We start from the raw sequence: 22,552 nt of genomic DNA on the forward strand, positions 1-22,552 counted from the left end.
TTTTGCTCTTGAAGGTTCTTCTGCTTACAGTCAAAGTAATTTGCAGACTTGCTTGATTTGTGTGTTTCTTCAAGTCAAGATTAATTCTAATGGATTACTCCTGTCCCTTCAGCTGTAAGATAAGAGAGGGAGAACAAAAGTGGCTTGTGAAATCAACCTAACGCAGTATCTCTTCTCTCTTCTTATAGGTCGCTACCCACAGGAGAACAAGGGAACCTACATCCCAGTGCCTATAGTCTCAGAGTTACAAAGTGGAAAGTGGGGGGCCAAGATTGTCATGAGAGAGGACAGGTCTGTGCGGCTGTCCGTCCAGTCTTCCCCCGAATGTATTGTGGGGAAATTCCGCATGTATGTTGCTGTCTGGACCCCCTATGGCATCATTCGAACCAGTCGAAACCCAGAAACAGACACGTACATTCTCTTCAATCCTTGGTGTGAAGGTAAGAGGCAGGCATTTAGTTTTTTCATTTAAAAATTCACCTGTTTGGCAGAGTGCCATGGCACATGCCTATACTCCCAGCTGTTTGGAGGCCAAGATGGGAGGATCGCTTGAGGCCGGGAGTTTGAGACCTAGTCTCTAAAAAATAAAAGTTAAAAATTAGTTGGGTGTGGTGATGCACACCTGTACTCCCAGCTACTTGGGAGGCTGAAGTGGGAGAGCTGCTTGGGTTCAGGAGTTGAAGGTTACAGTGAGCAATGATTGTGTCACTGCACTCCAGCCTGGGCAATAGAGCAAGACTCCGTCTTTGGGGAAAAAAAAAAAAAAAGTTATGTATTTCCAATATATCTCTTTTTGGAGGGGTAGTAAGATTATTCTAAATACATACACCTCTCCTACATATACCATTTTTAATGATTGAAAGAGAAAGATAGAAAATTCATCCTCTATCTATATGAGGATAAATCCTCTGTATGTGAAGTCAATACTGCTATACATTTATTTTGGGATTAATTGGAGATTGTCTAAAGTTGCACAATTAGTTATTTGTGGAGCTATTTAATTGCAGTTTTGTAATTAAAAGTAATTGCAAAAATCGCAATTACTTTTGCACCTACCTAATATATGTTGACAGTATAACCTCTGTACACTATTACTCTGTAAACAAATTGGTTTACAAAAGTATTAGAATCTATGACTCTGACTTCAGAAAAATAAAATGAAGTCGACGCTGTTCATAGTGGAACTAACCTCTCTATCCCCCTACTTTAAGAACAGAAAGTCTTAAAGGATTCTACAAACTTGTTTATGTGCATAGTGGGTGCAAATTTTGCAAAGCATAACTCTGGATGTGCAAAGATGTAGCTGTACTTTAATATAATATAACTTGATCTCTAGTGCTATTTTCGGTCTTCCTTTCTGTCTGCGGCAGAAGCTTAATCTAGTTATATTCAAATAAAACTCAGTCAAGTTCAATAATTTCTCTATCAATTCTGTTTTGTGCCTCAGTCACACACAGGATTTTCTCCTCATCTTCATCTCTGCCCTTTCGTACCTCTCCCCCGCTCCCATACTTGGTAGGAAGCTGTTTTAAGTTCCAGAGGCAGATGCAGATGTTGCAGCAGCATCGATGCTGCAAGACCATTTCTAGGTCCTAGGAAATAAGACAGTGAAAGATATGAAAGCTCACATGGGGCAGGAGACTTCCCATGGCACCCTAGCCCACATGCATTGCTCTCTAACATCATCCAAAATGAGCTCATATTATTGCTGATTTTGAATGATCCTTGTATGTGAAAGTTGCATTTGAATCAGAGTTAATCTGTCCTAGATATAGATAAATGGACAACAATATTTGCTACTCATCTAGAACATACACGTTGGTCCTACTAACCTTTTCTTTGTTTTATATTTGTATTTATTTACTTTTTGTAGAGACATGGTCTCACCATGTTGTCCAGGCTGGTCTTGAACTCCTGGGCTCAAGCAGTGCTCCTGCCTAGTGTGGGCAAAAGGTGCCAAGCTATTCCTGCACTCCCTATACATCCATCCTCATCATCTTGTACCCAACACTCCTATCTGTGAGACAGATATTCAAGGTAAATGGTAACAGGAAATGTTAACTGGGCCATGTGCAGTTCAAAAAATGAACTCTTGATAGTAATCTTAAAACCAGATGTAAGGCATTTTGCAACTGGTTGATGGAGTGATATTTACAGAGATGAAAAATACTGAGAGGATCAGAGTTACAGATATATGAATTAAGATTTTCAATATGTTAAGTTGGAAATAACCATAGATAGACAAGCAGAAATGACAAGTAGGTATGTGAATCTGGAGAGGAAAATCAAAGATGTGTATTTGGGAGTTATCTGTACCTAGGGAGAAAATATAGATAAAGAAGGAAATAAGATATAGTATCTAGCCTTCAGGAACATCATCATTTAGGAGTCCAGTAGAGAAGAAGTCAGCAAAAGAGAATGAGATAGAAGAGTATGTAGGAAGCAGCCTATTCTAAGAAAATTATATTTAAAAATTCATACTTATCAATCAGGAGTTTTTTATTGACTTTCTTTTTATTACAAAAAGAAAATCATAGGCTTCATATAACTTCTCAGAACTCTGGGAAATTTCGGAATGCTATAATTTACCCAGACTTTGGTTTGTTTGCAGCTTTTCTGGATTATATCATGTATGTAAAATGGGATATATGTCTGCATGCACTTCAACTTATGTGGCCACTCTTCTTGAGGGGAAAAGGGTTAGTTACGTTGCTTGACGTATTAACTTTCAGGATAACTATTCAGGAGGCGAACAGTCTAATAACCTTCTAATTGCTGCCTTGATCTTCAGCTGTATATGTGATGAGCAGCTTCCAGATACCTGTGTTCTGAAAGAGTCCCTTAGTTCTAGAGGTGTTCTTGTCCTAGAGGCTGTACAGGGACTTCCCCTGGGTTTTCAGTGCATGGAAAGGATCGGAGGAAGGTGGCACAAAAACCAGAGACCAATCTGGAAGCTGTGGTCTAGGACAAAGATGATGATAAACTAAACTATGGTGGTACCAGTGGAGATGAGAAGGGTTAGATTGGAGATCTATTTTTGTATTTAGAAAAGAAATTGCACAGGGATTGAAGATGAGAAGTAAAGAAGTAGGAGAACTCAAGAATAACTCTAGATTTCTTGTTAGGCCAGTTGGGTTGATGGCAGTGCCATTTTCAGAGCTGGGAAAACGGTGGAAAGTGGAGGGGAAGCATGAGGGATGAAGCTAAGAGTTACATTCAGAAATGTTAATTTGGTGATGTCTATGAGACATGCAAATGAAAACACCAAGTAAGCACTTGAATAAAGTGAATCTAGAACTCAAAGGAGATGACTGAGCTAGACATGTAAACATGGGCACGGTTAGGAGCAATAATGGACACAAATGATTCAGGGTCATTAACAAGTAAGAGTCGAGACAAAGGAGAAGTCAACAAAGGAGGCTGAGCAGGAGCAGTCAGTGGGGCACAAGGAGGTCAAAAGAGCCCAGAGCCAGACACATCGATAGATTCAAGACAGCAGTTAACTGTGTTGAATGCTATGATTAGCTGAATAGGATGAGGGAGGAAAGTGGCCATATAGTGTGGAAATATGGATGTCTTCGATGATCTTGAAAAGGACTGTTTCACTAAAGTGATGGGGACAGAGGCCAGAGAGATGGTCATGGGCTGCACTGTAAACTGGAGGCAAAAAAGTAGAGATGGCAGGAGATGGTACCTTTTCAAGACTTTCTGCAGCACCTAGATGTTGACGTGAAGATCAAAGGAGAATTTTTTAAAGACAAGAGAGAGTGGGTGTTATTTTATCATGACGGAGAGGAACCAGGAAAGAGAGTTTGCAGTCCAGAGGGAGGACAGTGGTTCACAGCCTTGGCTGGACGTTGCAATCATCTGGGAAGCTTTGAAACTACAGATGCCTCAGTCCCCCATGCAGGCATTCTGATGTAATTGCTCTGGACTGCAGCCTGGGCTTCAGGGTTTTTAAAAGCTCTGGAGGTGATTATTGGACAAGGTTGAGAAGTTTTAGGAGTGAAATCCTTGAGTGGTTGGAATCCAGGGAACAGGTGAAGAGCCTATGATGGGCGAGGCTATCTACCCTCCCCAGAGACAGGAGTAAAACAGAAGAAGAGGGGTGCAGATTTTCTAGTTTAATGGAAGGAGAATGAGGTTGTTATCATTTCATGACTTTTTTTTTTTTTGTCAGTGAAGTGTAAAGCAAAGTCATGTGTTGAGAAGCAGCAGTAAATAAGGGCATGAGAGGCTTGATAGGCAAGATGTGAGCTAGTCATCTGGAAGGTGGAAGGTGAACTTATTACAGGCACATGCCGGGATGGTCCTTCCTGCTTCCAGAACACAGGGCAAACTACTACAATCCTCTTTGTTACTTGACCTGTGGAGACCCAAACATCTCTGCAAATTCTTTAGGGATTTCTGACCTTATGGTTGCCTCTGCCTCTAGGAATCCTACTTCCCCCTGTGCTGCTGCAAGTGAGAAACTTGACCTTCACCTTCAATTTCAGTGTTGGCAACAACAACAAAAACAGTCACACACAACATCTGTGAATGCCCAGACTTTAATTGCAGTTTGGGACAGAGAGTCAGAGGAGAAAGGATGCATTCTGTGGTCACCACGCTTAGAGCACATCAGAATCACTTGGAGGGCTTGTTCAGACATCTCTGTGCAGCACCCTCAGATTGAGTAGGTCTGAGGTCTGGCCTGATAATTTGCATTTCTAACCAGTTCCTAGGGGATGTTGTTGCTGCTGGTCAGGGTTAACACTTAGAGGACCACTGGTTTCATAATAATCACAAAACAATCAAGCTGGGCATGGCCCCCAGGGTAGCCTGCAGTCCCTGCTACTTGGGAAGCTGAGGCAGAAGGATTGCTTGAGCCCAGGAGTTCAAGGCAGCCTGGCCAGCCTGTCTCTCAGAGGAAAGAAAAACAATAAGCAATAATTTAAAAACTCAGGAGGCAGGGCTGGGCACGGTGGCTCATGCCTGTAATCCCAGCACTTTGGGAGACTGCGGCGGGCTGATCGTGAGATCAGGAGTTCGAGACCAGCCTGACCAACATAGTGAAACCCCGTCTCTACTAAAAATACAAAAATTAGCTGGGCATGGTGGCGTGTGCCTATAATCTCAGCTACTCAAGAGGCTGAGGCAGGAGAACTGCTTGAACCCGGGAGGTGGAGGTTGCAGTGAGCCGAGATCATACCACTGCACTCCAGCCTGGGCGACAGAGTGAGACTCAGTCTCAAAAAACAGAAACAAAAACAAAACAAAACAGACAAACAAACAAACACCTCAGGAGAGTATAATTTACTCTTCTTAAAATTTCACTGACTCTACCCTGAACCTAATTCCAGTCTGTCTCCTCCTTACCACCGCTTCTCTCTCTCCTATTGTTCTCCTTTATTCTCTGAACTTTTCTCTCCCATTCTTACCCAGGAACAGATTCTCCTTCCTTAATGCAAGGGGTCCAGTGAGCTTTATTATTTTATCACTTGCTCTCTTCCAACAACCATGCTTTTGGGCACTGAATATCTTTTTTTTTAAATGAAGTGAGAGAAAGAGGTCATCTCCCCACTTTACTCATTGTGTGGCTTTCCCAGCCTAGCACACAAAGCATAACCCAAAAATGGGATGATATGATGAACCTCCCCCCGCCCCCCCTCCACATACACAAGCACAGACACTGTAACCCAGCAATCACCTGCAGTTTTATGCTTGTGTGTGTTAATGCATAACAGAAGACTCAGCGGTATGGCCTGGTAATTGGAAAGTAGGTCAAAAGAGAGGGGTGAGACTGTCGCCCAAGTGAAAAAGATAGCAGAAGATGAGAAGGAAAACTGTTTCCAGAAATTGTCAAAAGAGAGCCAGGTGAACAAGATTCTGGTCCAAGGTGGCACGGGACACTGGGCTGAAAATCACAGCAGCACGCACAGCACTTATTGATAGGAGAATGCTCAGCTGTACTCCTGAGGGCCCTTCAGCCTTCTTTGCATTCATAGGCAATTTATCCTCCTTAATCACTAAATCATTAATGGGGATCAATAGCGATGCCATGCCAGTGAAGGCAGGGGTTCATGCAGGGAGAATAATTGCTTAGTTTTTAGTTTAGTGGTGCTAACCGGGCTTCGGGCCCATTCTGGGAGGAAACCCTGCTCCTGGGTGTTAGAGAGAACTGTACCTACAAAGGCAGCAGGAGTGAGACGGGCAGTTATTATGAATTCATCATGTTTAACAACTCAGGAATTTTGAATTATTGAATGTATTTCACTATGTAAATATAGAATGTTCCAGTTTGGTAGTCTAGCACTAGTGCCAGATAGTGGGTTCTGAAAGATTTAGATTTCTGGTATCTGTGCCTAGTACTCTGGAGAAGCACTGAGCAGTATTTTTGATGGGGCATCAGTTACCTTTAAGGGATCTTTCTCCTCCTGATAAGTTGTTCCCCCATCCCATTCTCCATCACTGCTTTTCCCTCACCTCATTCAGCCTCGTATCCATAGGCTCTGGCACACTTGAGGTTTAATAAATGTTTGCTGTGTTGATTTAATAATCCCAAGTAAATACTCTTTAGGTTCGCTGCACCCTATCGTTGCAGATAACTTGTAAATGTAATCTCAGACCTTACCATCTTGAGAAAAGTCAAAAACATATCTGGTGTGCTGGGAGGAGTATGTCTGTGGGTGATGTGTGTGTGTGGATTTCTCTTTTAGCATCTGACACCAAATTAGCATCTAATATTTCCTTTTTATTCAATGCATTTTTTCATTTTTCTTTAAACAAATAAATAATTTAATTTAGTATGAATAAATCAATATGTTTCCAATATCTTGGATGCTTTTAGTAGCAAATAAATAAATATGATCCTCTTGTATTTTATTATTAAATTCATCCTCAGGCTATTTGCTTTGTATTTATATACTGTCTTTTTAGCCCTTTTGTACAGAATGGGGTAAGTCATCAAGACTGGTGTCCTCAGAGTAGCAATGACCAATATCCCTTCTCTTGGAGACTGTTGCGCCCAGACCAGAATTTGCACCCTCAGGCTAGAGCCATTCATCCATCAATCCACAAATATTGATAGTATGTCTCATCCCATGCCCATGACAACACAATGACCTGTGCACATTACAATAGTATTATGTATTCCTTCATAAAAATTCAAAGTCAATACTGAATTAGGTACTAGGACTATGGCAGTGAAAAAGGCAGACACAACCTTCATATGGCTTCTAGCAAGGATTTTACAAATTAGCTCCTAATAAAAAACTAATTACAATTATAAAAAATACCAAAATAAGTCAGTGTACAACAAGAACACAAAACTGGGGACTCCGACCTATTTGGGGAATGAGGAGAGACTGACCAGTGGCTTAGCTTTGCGACCAAAACAGTGTTTGCATAGAATAGTAATCAAATAGTTGGTTAATTGAATCTTTATGAAGTTTTAAAAAGCTTATGCAAACAATTTAACCTTTATTTACTCAATAATCGTCTTAAATAAAATAGCATTATCATTCTTCCTAGTGTCTGAATCACTTAGAGACTTATTCTGCTTCTTATGCCAAGCGAGGTTCATTTAGTGTGGCCCTGTCATCAGAAAGGATCCCAGTGAGCTCACAGTAAACTTCCTTTCCAATGGCATATAGGTGACCCTGGGATTGAGGTGCAAAGGTCTTTACAAGGTCTTTCTAGAAAGAGCATGGTTGGAAGTGTCTAATGCAGAGTCACATTCATCCACCAACTCATGTGGTTTACAATTCCTTTCTTGTAGAGTCTCTTATATGCTTCAAAGTGTGTTCATAGTCAGTATCTCCCTAGACGTTGTGTTTGGAAGGCATAATCCTTATCTCACTTAGCCTTACGTGGTGCCTGGAGTTGAGTCAATGTTCAGTAAGTGCTTGCTGAACTGAACTCGTAATCACCATTCTGAGAGGCAAGGAGATGATTATCAGACTCAGATTTCAAGAGGGAAAGCAGGTTCTGTGATGTTACATGCATTTCTCAAAGTCCTATAGAAAATTAAGATAAAAACTGGGGCTAACACTGGAGCATCCTGACTCAGTCAGGGTAAGCACTTATATTTCTAAAACAAAACCTGTCATTATCTGGCCTTGTGTAGCAAAAGAAAAAAACAGTAGATGGCCAGCTGAGAAGATTCTGTGATGACCTGATCAACGTGGAAAATTTTGCCGTAATAAATAAATAAATAAACAAATAAATAAATTCAGGTTGATATTTACAAGATCAAATGAAAGCTTTCTCTGGGAAAGAAAATTAAAGCATACCAACAAGGGCACAGGCTCCCTTAGAGGATATGTGCTAAGTAAAGAAGCACTGACATTTTCTTTGTAGAATTGCTTCATGAATAATAGTCTATCTTCTGAAGATATCTCAGTACACTAAAAAGCCCTTAACCAGCAAAATAGGCAAATTAGCACAAATCCAATAACCTTCTCAAGCTGGTATGAGCTGTAATTCAACCTGTTTGTAAGGAATGTAAGCTATGTTGTACTATGCACACATGGGTGATTGTGCTGTCGTGAGCATAGCGGGAGATACACTATCAATATCTGTGAATTGACGGATGAATGGCGGTAGCCTGAGGGTACAAATTCTGGTCTGGGCTCAAAGGTCTCCAAGAGAAGGGGTGTTAGTCATTGTTATTCCGAGGATACCAGTCCTGGCGAACTACTCCACTTTATACTGAAGGGGCTAAAAGGGAAGAAGCAAACTCAACTGACTGTTGAGGAACCACTTGCTTGTGCTTCATAGATTGATTCCATTCCAGTGTTACTAGGTAGGCAAGCAAGGTCTCTGGAGTGGCTATATGAAACCACTTTAGAAAGGCAGTGGGTTTGGATCCTTCCAGAATAAAAAGCTCAGACTCTAGAAACACCATTCCTTAATATGCTCACAATTCCCAGCGACAGGAAGTTACTCCTGGTATGCCGCAGCACACACAGCTTGTTAGAATCTGCCACCCCTTTGGATGTACCTTGTGATGGAAAAACGTATCATGGTGACACTAGTCTGGAGTCACATTTGCTCTGCAGATCAAGCCACTCCCTCTAAGAGTGATTACACACTCCCAGCGTGAATCTTTCCTCTTAGTGGTGCTCAGCTTTTACATAAAGGGGGAAGCAAGTGGAAGTCATTCCTAATCCCCTCGCTCTAAATTCCTTCCTTCCCTAAATGGGGACACATTTTGCCTTTTTGAAGGGCCAAACCATTATTCCTTCTAAGGGATTAGAAACAACAGCAAACTCTGGTTTAAACTGCTGAAAGAGACTGTGTAGGATAGCTGTTCTGCCCCCAGAGTTTTGTTTAATTCCTGGGCTCCCTTTGCTAGGCTTGAGCCTAATGACCAAGGAAATGGAACCTGCTCTGACTTTGAAATAGCATGTAAATAAGCAGAAGGAAGGTACCAGCCCATGCAATGATGAATGATCCTCCCTCTCACAAAGAGGTTATACAGATACTAAAATCAATAGGTTCAGCATTTGTTTTTCCGTGTTTGTTATAAATCCTTACCTTCTCTGGGTGGGAGGACAGTGGGAATGTCAGAGGGTGACTGAAATCCACCCTAAAATTTCTCGGCCCACTCTTTTCTTTTTTAACTACCCTTCTATTCCCACCAGAGGAACAGCAAAATAAATGAGGTCATTATTCTTCACTACTTGCCTCTTGTAAATTGTTAGTCAGCCTGCAAGGGTGGTTATTTACGAGGCCTTCTGAAGGTCTGTTCTGGTGACAGCTGCTCTGGGCAGTGGATGGAGGTGCTGTGCCACACTCACCAATGGTGCCATGTGTAAAACTCTGTGTAATCTGTTTTTCTCAGAGTTTTATTGTAATGGTGGTTGTCTGCCAGAGGTCACCTACGATCAAAGAGTTGTCTGTTGGTCCAAGGTGCAGCCACTCCTACTCTGGGAACTGTCTAGACTGTGTTTCTCCCCTCAGTCCTCAGTTAAGTAGAGTTCCCAGCTCCCACATTCCACACAAGCCTCACACACATCTACCTTCTACGAGTCCAAATTGTTGGGTTTCTAGAATAGTGAGTTGTTTGTTAGTTTGTTTCTCCTATTAGTCGAGTCTTCCATTTTGCTAAGTGAAGAACTAGCTTCCCCTGAAACTTAGTGAAACCCCACCCCTCTGAAGCTAACCAGAAAATTAAAAACAAACAAAAACACTATCAAAAAGCCAACAGCAAAAATCTCCAGGGGCAAATGATTCCATTTTTCTATTTTTGTTAGCCTTCTAAACATAGGCAGTTTTTTGGAGTTTCCATCGTGATACAATTTTTTTTAACGTTGCTTTGGACAACTATATTTTAAAGTGACAGATCTGAATAAAAACAGGGGAAATGAAGCACTGCTTTCCACCCTCAATCTTCTTTTTAAAATCATAAATAAATTTAAAATTAAAATCGAGCCTTCCCATTTGACTTCCTTGCCATATTGTGGATTCATGATAATGTCTGCCTGTTTGAGGTGAGATTTAATTCAAGCATTGGAAGGGGAAGAGTGGCCTAGTCTGGAGCTCCAGAACTCCTCTCTATTCATGCTTGCCACCTAAATTTATCACTTCCCATCAATACTAACGCAAAGCCCAAAGGTAAATCCTTCATTTTCTTGGACTTCTTCCTTACTCTCTAAGCTCCAGACATCGTCCCCATCTCTCATTCTTTCAGTAGACATTGATTGACTTCCTACCATGTTCCAAGGCACAGTGTTGGAAGCTGGGGACACAGTCATCTGATCCCTTGGACCCAAGAGCCATGGACTACTTGGAAGGCAGCTTATTCAAATCTTAGCTTTGCAACTCACTAGCTGTATGACCTTGGAGAAGTTATGTTGCTCTCTGCCTCAGTTTCCTGGTCAGTGAAATGGGGCTACTTTCCTCACAAGGATGTTATGAGTGTTGGTGAGTTCATGTGTCTTGTTCTAAAGCAGTTAGAAAATTTCTGGTGGTAAATAAGCAGTGTAACAATGCTTATTTACATGCTACTACTTAAAAAAATTAAGTAGTAAGTACTTAAACACATACTTATTCAATAAATATAATAATTAAAAGACAATGTCCATACAGTGGGATAAATGTTACCCCAGCCTCCATAGGGCGCTAAAGGAACAAGGTTTAATTCAGTATGTACTGGAAAGGAAAGGGTTCAGGGAGACATAAAGAAGGAGAAAAAAGTTGTGCTTAAGGACATTGATAATAAAAAAGAGCACAACCCTATATTGCTCTTAAAGAAAAACTAATGCATAAAAGTTGGACTTGTTAGCCTCTTATTAAATGGGTAGCCTCACTTAAATGGAAATACATTTTAAAAAATAACTTTTTCTGATGGAAAAAGTCTTATTATAGAAATAAAAATAATAAAAGCATAAAAAGAACTCAAAGATCTACAAATCAGAGATACCAACAGTTAACATTTTGTTGTAATGTCATCCATTTAAAATATTTTCAGTCCTTTTCATTTTTAATCGGCAATTAATTGAATATATTGTTCTTTTCAAATAAACACACATGTACATATATATGGCTAAAAGTAAACTTTCCTTTTCACCAATCTTCCAGTCCTAGAGAATCCCCAGAGAAAACCACCTTTAACTGTGTATATCATTACAGATACTTTGCTATTATTTTATATATTGATTGCATATATATACCTAGAGAATTTAGGTTTTTTTAAACTACAAATGAGATTGTGTCAACCTGTTGCTCTGTACCTCATTTTCTCACACAGTGTATCTTGGAGCGTTTTCTATATCAGTACATGCATCTTCTTTTTAATGGCTGCTTGGTACGGTCATATCATATTATTTTGGTCTTTTGTTTACAACTATTTGGATTGTTTCCCATTTTCACTATAGCATGTTATGCCATTTTGAAGATTGCACATACATTTTGTACGAATGTTTCTGCAGAATAGATATCTAGAAATAGCATTGCTTGGGCAAAGTGAATTCATATTTTAAATTTGCATAGATATTGCCTAATTACCCTTTTAAAAGGCTGCAGTTTTTTACACTACAGCCATAGTAGATGAGAGTATCCATCTCTTCATACTCTCATTGGCACTGGTGGTTAACCATTTGTTTTAATATTTGCCAGTATGGTAGGAGAATTATGGTATTTCATTGGTGTTTCATGGTTAATTTGGTTTTTATGTCTCTGATTATTTGTAGAGTTGAGCATTTTTTCATATATTTATTGAATGTTATGTTTCTCTACCTGCTTATATCTGGAACGTATCAGGTAAAATAAAGATTGTCAGGGAGAGACACACATGTGCCTCTTAAATCCAAGGATACAGTTTGTATATAGTGGGATAAAGAGATCTTACTGTCACTTTTTTTCTTACATTGATAACCAGCTGTCAAAACACCATGTATTGATCAGATCTATTATTACCTATTGATTTTAAGTGCCATCTTTATTATTTACTAAGATTTAATACACATCTAACTCCTTCCATATATTTGTCCATTACTGGGCTACTGTCAGTTTTAAGTGTAGCTTTGTTTCAGTTAGCTATAATCACACTAATGCTACATAAGAAAGAACCAGAAAATCTTAGTGGCATACAGCAATAAGCACTTGTTCATGGATCTGGGGCTTGGCTGGGGTTGGGCTCATCCAGACTGGGCTTGACTGGCCAACTCTGCTTCAGGTAGGAACAGCTAGAGAGGATCCGTCTCTCCCTGAGAGCTCCGGAGACCCTCTGCTCCGGTGTCTCTCATCCTTCTTCGACCAATGGGCTTGCTGGGGCATATTTTCCTCCAGCTAATAGCAGATTTGTATGATCACATGCTCAGCTGTGCAGTCATATTTTAGATCCCTACTTGCTTCTGCTGACATTGCTCCTGCTAACACCCCATTAGCCAAAAATAAGCCTAAAGTTAAGAGAGGATATTCCACATTTAGAGGGAACAACTGCTAGTTACATGGCAAAGGGCATAGATGCAGGAAACTATAAATTGGGGTCCAAAGTTTAATTTACCTTTGGACAAGTCCTTCAATTTTTCTTCTTTCTTAACAGATTAGTTTTTGGATGTTTTCTCTCTCTCTTTTTTTTTTTTATCAGACGGAGTAGTCTAGCTCTGTTGCCCAGCCTGGAGTGCAGTAGTGCTATCTCAGCCTCCTGGGTTCAAGTGATTCTCCTTCCTCAGCCTCCTGAGTAGCTAGGATTACAGGCACACACCACCATGCCTGGCTTATGTTTTTATTTTTAGTAGAGATGGGGTTTCGCCGTATTGGCCAGGCTGGTCTCAAACTCCTGACCTCAAGTGATCCACCTGCCTCGGCCTCCCAAAGTGCTGGGATTACAGGCATGAGCCACCACGCCCTGCCTGGCTGTTTTCTTTCACATTGTTTTTTCCAGATAAGCTTTTGAATGAGCATGCAAAGTTCCAAAACTTCTGAGTAGAGGTTTGGTTGGGTTCACATTGGTCATAGACTAATTTGGGTAGAATTTATATCTTTACATTCCTGAATGTTCATATCCAATTGGAAACAGTTTGTATGTGTTCATTTTGTATTTGGGTTTTATACCTTTTGACAAAGTTAATTTTTCATATAAATATTTTCAGACAAACTCAAAAGCAGAAAGAATAGCACAATGAATATCTACTTATGTGTCTCTCAGACTTAATAGTTATCAAGATTTTGTCACATTTGCTTTATCCTTTTTTCCCTCAATTTTGCCTTAGCATTTTCAAATAAATTCTAGTAATCATATTATTTTACCTGTACATATTTTAGCATGCAGCTTTTTAAAAATAGACATATATACAGTATGCATAGATACATATGTACATATGTGTGTATGTATGTGTTTATGTGTGTTTGTGTATAATTATTGCAGCTAATACAAATCAACAAGAGCTCCTTGGTATTATCTAATGAACTATCTTTAATTTTCCCAATGTCTAAAAATTATCTTTTTAGTTAGTTGATTTGGATTAAAGTCTGTAGATTAAATTTGGTTGGTATGTCACTTAAATATTTTCCTCTAGAGTAATCTCTTCATCTGTTTCTTCATGCCACAAACTTATGGCTGAAACTGAGTCATTTTTTATGTCGAACTTTCCATATTCTGAATTTTGCTGATTCCATCCCCTTGTGTCATGAAATATGTTTCTCTAACCACTGTGGGATTTTTTTTTTTTTTTTTTTTTTTTTTAACCACTGTGGCATTTTCTGTTAAGCAACTAGTTAGATCTAGAGACTCTATCTGATTCAGCTTCAAGTGGCATTTTTTTTTTTTTGGAGGAAGAGGCAAAAATATTTCATAAGTCATGCCATTGCTTCCTAGGACATCTATCCTAGTAGAAGGTACATATATTTAGGTTTATTAATAGTATCCAGTTCACGTTTTATCGGTCTCATCCACCCATTATGAAGTTCCCTTCTTAACGAATTATTTCTGCGTCAATTCATTATTTCATTAGGGATTGCAAGATCATGACATTCTAATTCTACCATTCCTTTTGCATTTATTATAATCAATTATTTCATTACCTTGAGGTAGAATTCATTTAAAAACGTTTAGATGCCCGTCCCAAACACACACATTTTCCTGAGTGCGATTTACACTTGTAGGGTCCTGTCTGTCTTAAAGATGCTTTGCTGCTCTCCCACCAGGCCTGGGAATAAGTACCAGACTAATGACCAAGGGGATAGATGGGGAGCATGACCCTCCTGAGATTCTAGCCACAGGGAAGAAAAGTCCTTGCAATGAAAGACACTGGCCAGGGAAGCTGGTTCGACACACACACATACTAGCACATCCACAAGTATCTTTCATTAAAAGGAGATGACCTACTGCTTCCCTCCTGCCAGCGATGGGCCACAAAACAGGCATGACATGACAGATTAGGCTGTTGCCTTCTCATGTGTCCCAGATTTGTCTTAAAAACCATTTTCAATTCATCTAGTTTTCTAGTAATGTTACAAGGTTGGAAATTATATCTTAATTTGTGTTACAGATTTACATCAGCATCATAGAATTCTGGAACTACTGATGCACCAGAATCATAAAATGTTTAATGAGACATATCAATTTAATTCTCCTGCTTGGAACTTAAAGAGTCAGAGTTTGTCAGCATTTTGCTAACAAATGTCATCGTTTACAGACTGAACTTTGGTGCTGATTATGTTCACCATTACTAAAAATATTGGGAAATGAGCTATGCTTAGTGAAACAAAGGGCATCTTTTAAAAATCTGGGTGATTTTAGAAACACAATAAACTTGCAAGTGTTTGGAAACAGTCTGGTTTGGTAATGGTCACTATGCTTAAACCCTGATGCAGATGATGCTGTGTACCTGGACAATGAGAAAGAAAGAGAAGAGTATGTCCTGAATGACATTGGGGTAATTTTTTATGGAGAGGTCAATGACATCAAGACCAGAAGCTGGAGCTATGGTCAGGTGAGACACTTAAAATTTGTTATTGTCAAGGATATTTTTGCTTCATATTTTTTGTCACATGTATCCCTGCAGGGTGCCATATATCGATATTAGACAAGCACAATTTCCTGCTTTTTCGGATTTGAGACTGCAAGGCAGAGAGCTTAGGAGTAGGGACTCATAAAGACAACTGCATAATTTATCAGTTGAAACCACATATCTCTGGGTATTACAGTGTTACAGAAATGGGAGACTCCATGAATAATGTGGCATTCTATAGAGAAATGCTTTGGCCACTTAGAACAGCGATATTTCATTAGTTCAACCTGGCTTATAAAGAAAGGTATTTTGAAAGTGATGCAAAGGATACTGCAAGGGGTGTGCCCAAATCAAAGAAATGGCTTCTTCTTTGTCTTTTTTTTTCTTTAAGTGTTAACCTAGGGTACTGCTAATTAGAAAAGAGTGTTATCATTTCATCAAAGGAAGGCCCACTGAGCTTTTACACAGAAAGATTTTATCAGCTGCAAACTCAAGTTATTGTCTAGACATAAAGTAACAAATGGCATTTCTTTAAGATGTTGGATCATTCACACTATTTCAGTTTGGTATCTTTAACAATGGAGCAAATGAGTGATATTTTATCAGTTTCCATAAATGAATGCCTGTCCTGTGATTTCAAAATGATTTTTAATTAGCGACACGAGAGGAGGTGAATGTCATTTCTCAGGCGTTTTGGCTGGGATGGCTGGAATTGTGCATCACTGCGCTGGGCATCCAGCGGGGAGGTTTCACAGAATCGGGTGGTCACAGGGTACTTTCTTGGCTCCGGATGCCTTGCTTTGACTTCCATATGGGATCTCCCTGTGTTCCTCACCCACTGCTCCGGTACCTGGGTCATCCTGCCTACCTGGCTTTGTGACCAGCTTCTTTACCCTGACTCCGGAGAATTACATGCCCAGTGCTCAGGCTTGCCCGCCTGCATTTCTGATTTCCTGCCAAGCTATGAACGACATTGGCGCCCCCTGTTTTTGGATTCCTGCCTGACTCCCTGGTTTCAAGCCATCCCCTCCTCAGTGACATTCAACCCTCGACGATACTGCCTACTGCCTGATACCCTTTTCTTGGGTTCCCAATTGCTAGCCTTTAGCCTAGGTGATTCTATTTATGGCCCAAATGTGACAATCTAGAGATAGCTAACAAGGGGGAAAGTCATCAAGGTGGGCAGCAAGGAGGTCTGGAAAGGTGTCCCAAGCCCAGTCAGGGCACTCCTCACCGGGATGCCTTTGGGTAGGCAACCTGGAGCACAGTCACTTGACTGTATCTTCTGTCACTCAAAGAGACTATTGGTTTGTGCCCTTTGGCCAGGATAATCAGCCAAGTCTGTTTACAGTGATGCAGGGAATCAATCAGTTCTATGACTATTTCTTTAACTCTCCAGTTAGTTGCTATCATGCCCAGCAAATACAGCTGAGAGAAGCGGCTTAATAAGAACCAAAATACTGAGCTATTTGCATACCTGAAGAACTAGTGCAATTACCCATTACTGCATCCATCCTGTCAGTTTGGGATACACCCAGAGTGGGTATTCTAACTGGACTGAATAAAGAATTGCATGGTAATTAACCTTTATGATTGTGGTTTCTGTCACAAGCACTTGGGTGAATAGCACACAGGTTTCTGTATTCAAGAAAATCTCTTACGACAGTGAGGTGCAGTATAGGTAAAATCTTCCTGTCTTGCTACTTGATCTTTAGTCCTTTTTAAGAAAATTCTGATATTGCCTGTGGCTAGCATTTCTTTCTAAGGAAATTTAACTGGTACCAGACTCCTCCCTTGATAATGTAATCTACGTTCTGTAGCCTTCTGCCCTCTTCTTGATCCTGGGGTCCACCTTGTCTCAGAAGAGGGGAAACCTTAGAGGGACAGTCATTATATGAGGTCTCCTACTCTTTTGGGTGCAAACTAAGTAGTGTGAAGCACCTTCCTGTGATACACCTGAGAGTTCTTTATTTTTGAAATGCAGGAGGGCTTACGTTACTTTCAAGGTCCTAAGACTGTGGCCTGATTTTGGTAAATCATTCATTCCTTCTTCTTGGGTACGGGAGCCAATATGTTGAAAAGACCTTCTAAATTAACTTGAATCATTTTCTGAAGAACTTCAAGTCAGCTCATGATCCCTGAGTACATCAACTCTCTAGTAGTTCTGTTTATGTTTCTGGCTTGCTTTTATATTCTTATTCACTTTAATGAAAAAAAGAATATGTCTCTTTCCTTCTACTTTAATATTTCATACTGAAGATTATGGGAGATCACTATACAGGAAACACACATTTCTAAACATTAGGTTGTGGTTTCATGTTATTTTTCATCGGAGAATATTTTGCTTGCAGAGTGAACACTAAGTAGTTTCTCTTTTTTTCTTCTCCAAATAGTTTGAAGATGGCATCCTGGACACTTGCCTGTATGTGATGGACAGAGCGCAAATGGACCTCTCTGGAAGAGGGAATCCCATCAAAGTCAGCCGTGTGGGGTCTGCAATGGTAAGCAGCAATTACTGATACCTAAAATCTATTACACCCATCATTTGCCTCAGTATAGATGCCAGTTCATTAAGAGCTGCTGAAATGATGACTTGCACTTAATAAACTTTCATTTGTAAGATTCTAGCTTCTGACACCCAGTATAGCTCCTGGAATTTTCGGAGTTTATCATGTGCTATAAAACAGAATTATCATCTCAATACTGTACGTTTCTTTGGCTTCAGACAAACAATGATAGATATCATGATACTATAGACCAGTTATTCTTAAGAACCCCTTGCCTAGGGACTGAGGAGTGATCATGACAGCAATGTCAATGACTATAATCAAACAGTTGATCAACCAAACATCAAGGTGCACAGAAGGTGTGCAAGGCACAGCTTTTCTCCATTTTCACACTGATAGGAAGTGTGAAGAAATGAATGGCTACATCTCATCCTAACTTCTGTCACAAGGATGTGTCACTGTAGGGCTTTCTCGCTTATGAAGTGGGTATTGATTCTTTGCAGGATCCTGTGAGGTAAGTAGGGCAGGCATTACTCATGCCCTTTGACAAGTTAGGACACAGGGTAAGGACAGCTGTCAGTGACAAAGCCGCAGCTAGAACTCCGGTCTGCTGACTTTAAATCTAGACATTTTCTGCCTTCCATACTGCTCTCTGCAAGATATCCTAAAACAACTTTGAGAATGCAGAGATTCTGCAGTGGAACAACTTTCTGAGAAAGGAGACAGAATTCCCATGAGTGGGAAGGGTGGGGCCACGTGTGGGACGTGGATTAAATGCGATGTCCGGGACCCATGCGGTCCTGGATTATATCAACGTACCCAGCATGGAGAGCCAGACTTTGGTATAGAGAAGTGTATCCAATCTGGCTGAAGAGTAGATTATTTCTGATGAAATGTTAAGCTGTTGGTATTTCAAACAATCAGAGACAGAGAAAAAGAAATACTTATATTATCAATTTCCTTAAGTTTTCTAAGAAATTCTCTCTTTGAAAGAATGTTATGTTTGAGTTTGGTTTGTATATTCTTTTGAGCTAAATGAAATCAGTATTGTTAATATAAAAATATTAGACTGAGAATGATATGAAATATAATTTCTGGTTAGCTCTTAAGAATGGTTGCTTTTATTTTATTAATAACTAAGCTACATGTAAATTTAAGAAACAGCGGAGCATAAAAAGTGAAAGTAGAAACCAGCATGTAAAGCCAGTTTTGTTTTCTGTGCATTTACATTCCATAGTGAGAACACAATGAATTCCAAAGATTTGGGGGAATGTTGAATTTGGGAAATGTTTACAAAAGTGTCATGACCATTTATAACAAACACGTATTAGACCTGCATGTGATCACTGTTTTTACTGTTTTGCCCACAAGATTTCTCTTTTTCTTCTTTGAAGTTACCATAACAATTTTGCAGTGACAAAGGAAGCAACAGCTAGCAATGGTTAAATTTAAATTAATTCCTTCTGAAGCATTCTAAAATGGCACGCTCATCAGCATAAGCCTACTCACACATTGTGTGTACTTCTACGCACCCAGAAGTCAGAAATCACTGCCTAACACAAGCCAGTGCAAAAGGGGAGCAGACAGGAAGCAGTTAATCCAATGTGTCTGTGGTGGCAGCTGGCCAAGCGGAAGCTGTTAATTATTGAATAAGCACACATACTCCTAATGCAAATTGCCTTGAGATTTTATTAATCATATAAAGCCTATGAAGTTCTAAGTTTGAAAATGTATATCCCAGTTCAAAGGTTTAAAACTAGACAGAGAAAATCCATTTGGAAAATGGTTTGGTTTTATTTTTGGAGGGGGAGAATTTGGGTGTTAAGGGATAGAGGTCCTGACCTGAGAGATTTTAAAAAATATTTCCATTTCTATCACATCCTTGTTTACATATACAGAATGTTCAATGGCTTTCCAAAACACTTTCACCTCTATTAGCTCCTTTAAACCTTAGAATACCTCTGTGAATCTTTCTAAAATCTGTTCAGTTTAAATAATTTTAAAAGCTAAAATACTGAGCCTCCAAAAATCCATTTTTATAAAAAATGACACAGAAGAAAAATCAAGTGTTCTTTGGTCCTTCAGGCAGATACTCTCCTGTTCACAAATCCTGGAAATCTATCATGAAACTTCTGAATGTAGTTAAACAAAGAACAAAGACAAAAAAAATCTTTAAATTTCTCAATTAATGGTTTGACTTTATTAGTATGAAAAGATGTGCTTAGAGAGCCCAAAAGAAAATGTTTGGAAGTTGTGGACTCCTAGCCAGAACCCTGTCTCAGGGCGACGGAGCTGTGTGTGTTTTCTCAGGGGCTAGGCCCAGGCCTCAGGTAAAACAGAGGCTGACGCAGAGTTGTTCTGAATTCCTCTGAAACTCCTCCCAGCCTGATCATAGAGGCTAGAAATCCCTTTCGCAGGTTGCAAATGCCAGAGCAGAGGTCTAGGTAGCATGTGGACTCTCCAGAAGGAATAGCACACAGACCTCATTTCACCCCCAGGTGAGAATGAAAGAAGGCAGAACTTTCCTCAGGGCACCTGCTGCTGGGAAACAGTGACGATGAGCAGACTGGTCCTTGCTGGGTATCTGGAGAGAGTGGAGATGGGTGGGGACAAGATGCAGAGCACATGACTGGGGCCCAATTTGCTTACTGTAGTCAAGGATAAGTCTAGCACTGAAGGTTGGCAAGGAGTTTTCAGGAAACAGGTGGGTGCAGGTTGGAAAAAAAAAAAAAAAACCACAGATAACCCAAATTGTGCAAACTTTCAGTGATGATAAGAATCTGAATTTGGGCCAGGCACAGTGGCTCACGCCTGTAATCCCAGCACTTTGGGAGGCTGAGGCGGGCAGATCACCTGAGGTCAGGAGTTCAAGATCAGCCTGATCAACATGGAGAAACCCTGTCTCTACTGAAAATAAGGAAAACTAGCCGGGCATGATGGTGCATGCCTGTAATTCCAGTTACTCAGGAGGCTGAGGCAGGAGAATTGCTTGAACCCAGGAGGCCGAGGTTGTGGTGAACAGAGAGCACGCCATTGCACTCAGGAGTGAAACTCTATCTCAAACGGATTGTAAGTGCACAATCCCCAGATAAAAATATTTATTGTCCAGTATATTTATACTTATTGTATGTGACCTTGGGTCATTGTTTGTTGTAGAGGCCTGTCCTGTGTAGATGTTTAACAACATCCCTATCTTCTACCCAGCGGATGCAAGTTCTCATAACTGTTCCCTTACCAGCTGTGACAACTCAAAATGATTCCACATATTACCAAATGTCCACTGGGGGTAAAAATCACCCTTAGTGAGGACCACAGCACTAAACCCCTCTGTGACTCAGTTTCCCTGCCTATGGAATATAAGTAACACTCTTCTCACCTGCATAGCGAATCTGTCTTCCTTACTCACTCAAAACCTGCTGGTTTTCGTCCTTTACTGAAAAGAAAGTGAAGGCAGCATCATATGGGAAGCAACTCAGCTCATATCGAGAGATCGGACCTTGATTCTGGTTGTGCTATTAACTTACTATGTGACCCAGGGTAAATAACTAACCTCTGCTGGCCTCACATCTTTGTCTTTAAAGTGAAATTTTGTCTCTGTGCTCAAACCACATTGACAGCAAGAATATTCTTTCATTCTTCAAAATAGTGCTCTCCCTTCTTCTATTTTTTCCTTTATAAATTCAGTAACTTCCCTTGTTTTTATTTTGAGTTACTGTTACTTCACTTTGATGTGCAAGTAGGAAAAGTTATGACAATCTGGACAGCCTGGGGCTGTTGGAGTTTCCCAGGAGAAAGCAAGCCCAAAATCCTGTGTTCTCATCGTCTAGAGATTAGACCTGAGGTGTTATAACCTTACATAAGCTAACGTTTGCTTAGGCTCCTTTAAATACTGAGTGGTGCATTTTACCAAGCTATGCTGCAGATTGATTTAAGAGAGAAAAGAAAAAAAAAGAGAAGCAATTAGAAAAAATGAAGAAATTTGCCCAAAGTTATACTTCTTCCTTTAAATTGCATTGCTTGATGGCTGCTTTCCCTCCAATGCATTTCTGATGTGACAGTTCCCACCAGGAAAATTGCCAGAGAAAGCTAAGAAGAATGCTTAACTTTGTGCCATCTGAACACTTACTTCACTCACATGGCATTAATAAAGCATTCTATTGCTAGCCCCAAGTTTCTGTGAATAAGCCAGACATGGACTTGGAGCCCCAAGTCAGACTATCAAAGAAGGTGAGCCATGACATATTGTGACAAGGGCAGCATGGTTCTGGGGAAAAGGGAAGGCTGTGCAACCACCTGGGGTGGTTACCTGTCCATGCCTGTTCCTGCCTCCTGACTGATAGGATCTGGCAGCAACTATGGGCAGATAATTTCCCCCAAGGAGATGCAGCTGCTTCTGCAAAGGCTGCTGCTATTGCAGATAATGGCTCGTTATTCACTGTGAAACACATACATATACTACCTCCATCTATATTTGCTCCAGTGGGTTAAGGCATTACCAGTGGAGAATCTGTGCTGAAACACACACAGAACCAGCATGTGCAATGGGGACGACTCTCCAAGAGTCTTCTGGATGAGGAAGCAGAAGCCCTTGGAGGTGATGTCACT

General features: G+C 40.3%; 1 protein-coding gene across 1 annotated transcript in view; it reads left to right on the forward strand.

Moving 5' to 3' along the window:
* The window catches only part of F13A1 (coagulation factor XIII A chain), a 170,215-nt gene that overhangs the window by 49,918 nt on the left and 97,745 nt on the right, over positions 1 to 22,552 (forward strand). Inside the window, exons 4-6 of the mRNA XM_023221138.2 lie at positions 189 to 440; positions 15,304 to 15,422; positions 17,834 to 17,941. Coding sequence (XP_023076906.1) covers positions 189 to 440; positions 15,304 to 15,422; positions 17,834 to 17,941 — 479 coding nt within the window. The remainder of the gene's footprint in view (positions 1 to 188; positions 441 to 15,303; positions 15,423 to 17,833; positions 17,942 to 22,552) is intronic.

This window comes from Piliocolobus tephrosceles, chromosome 5 (assembly GCF_002776525.5).
Source record: "Piliocolobus tephrosceles isolate RC106 chromosome 5, ASM277652v3, whole genome shotgun sequence".
Taxonomy (NCBI): Eukaryota; Metazoa; Chordata; class Mammalia; order Primates; family Cercopithecidae; genus Piliocolobus; species Piliocolobus tephrosceles.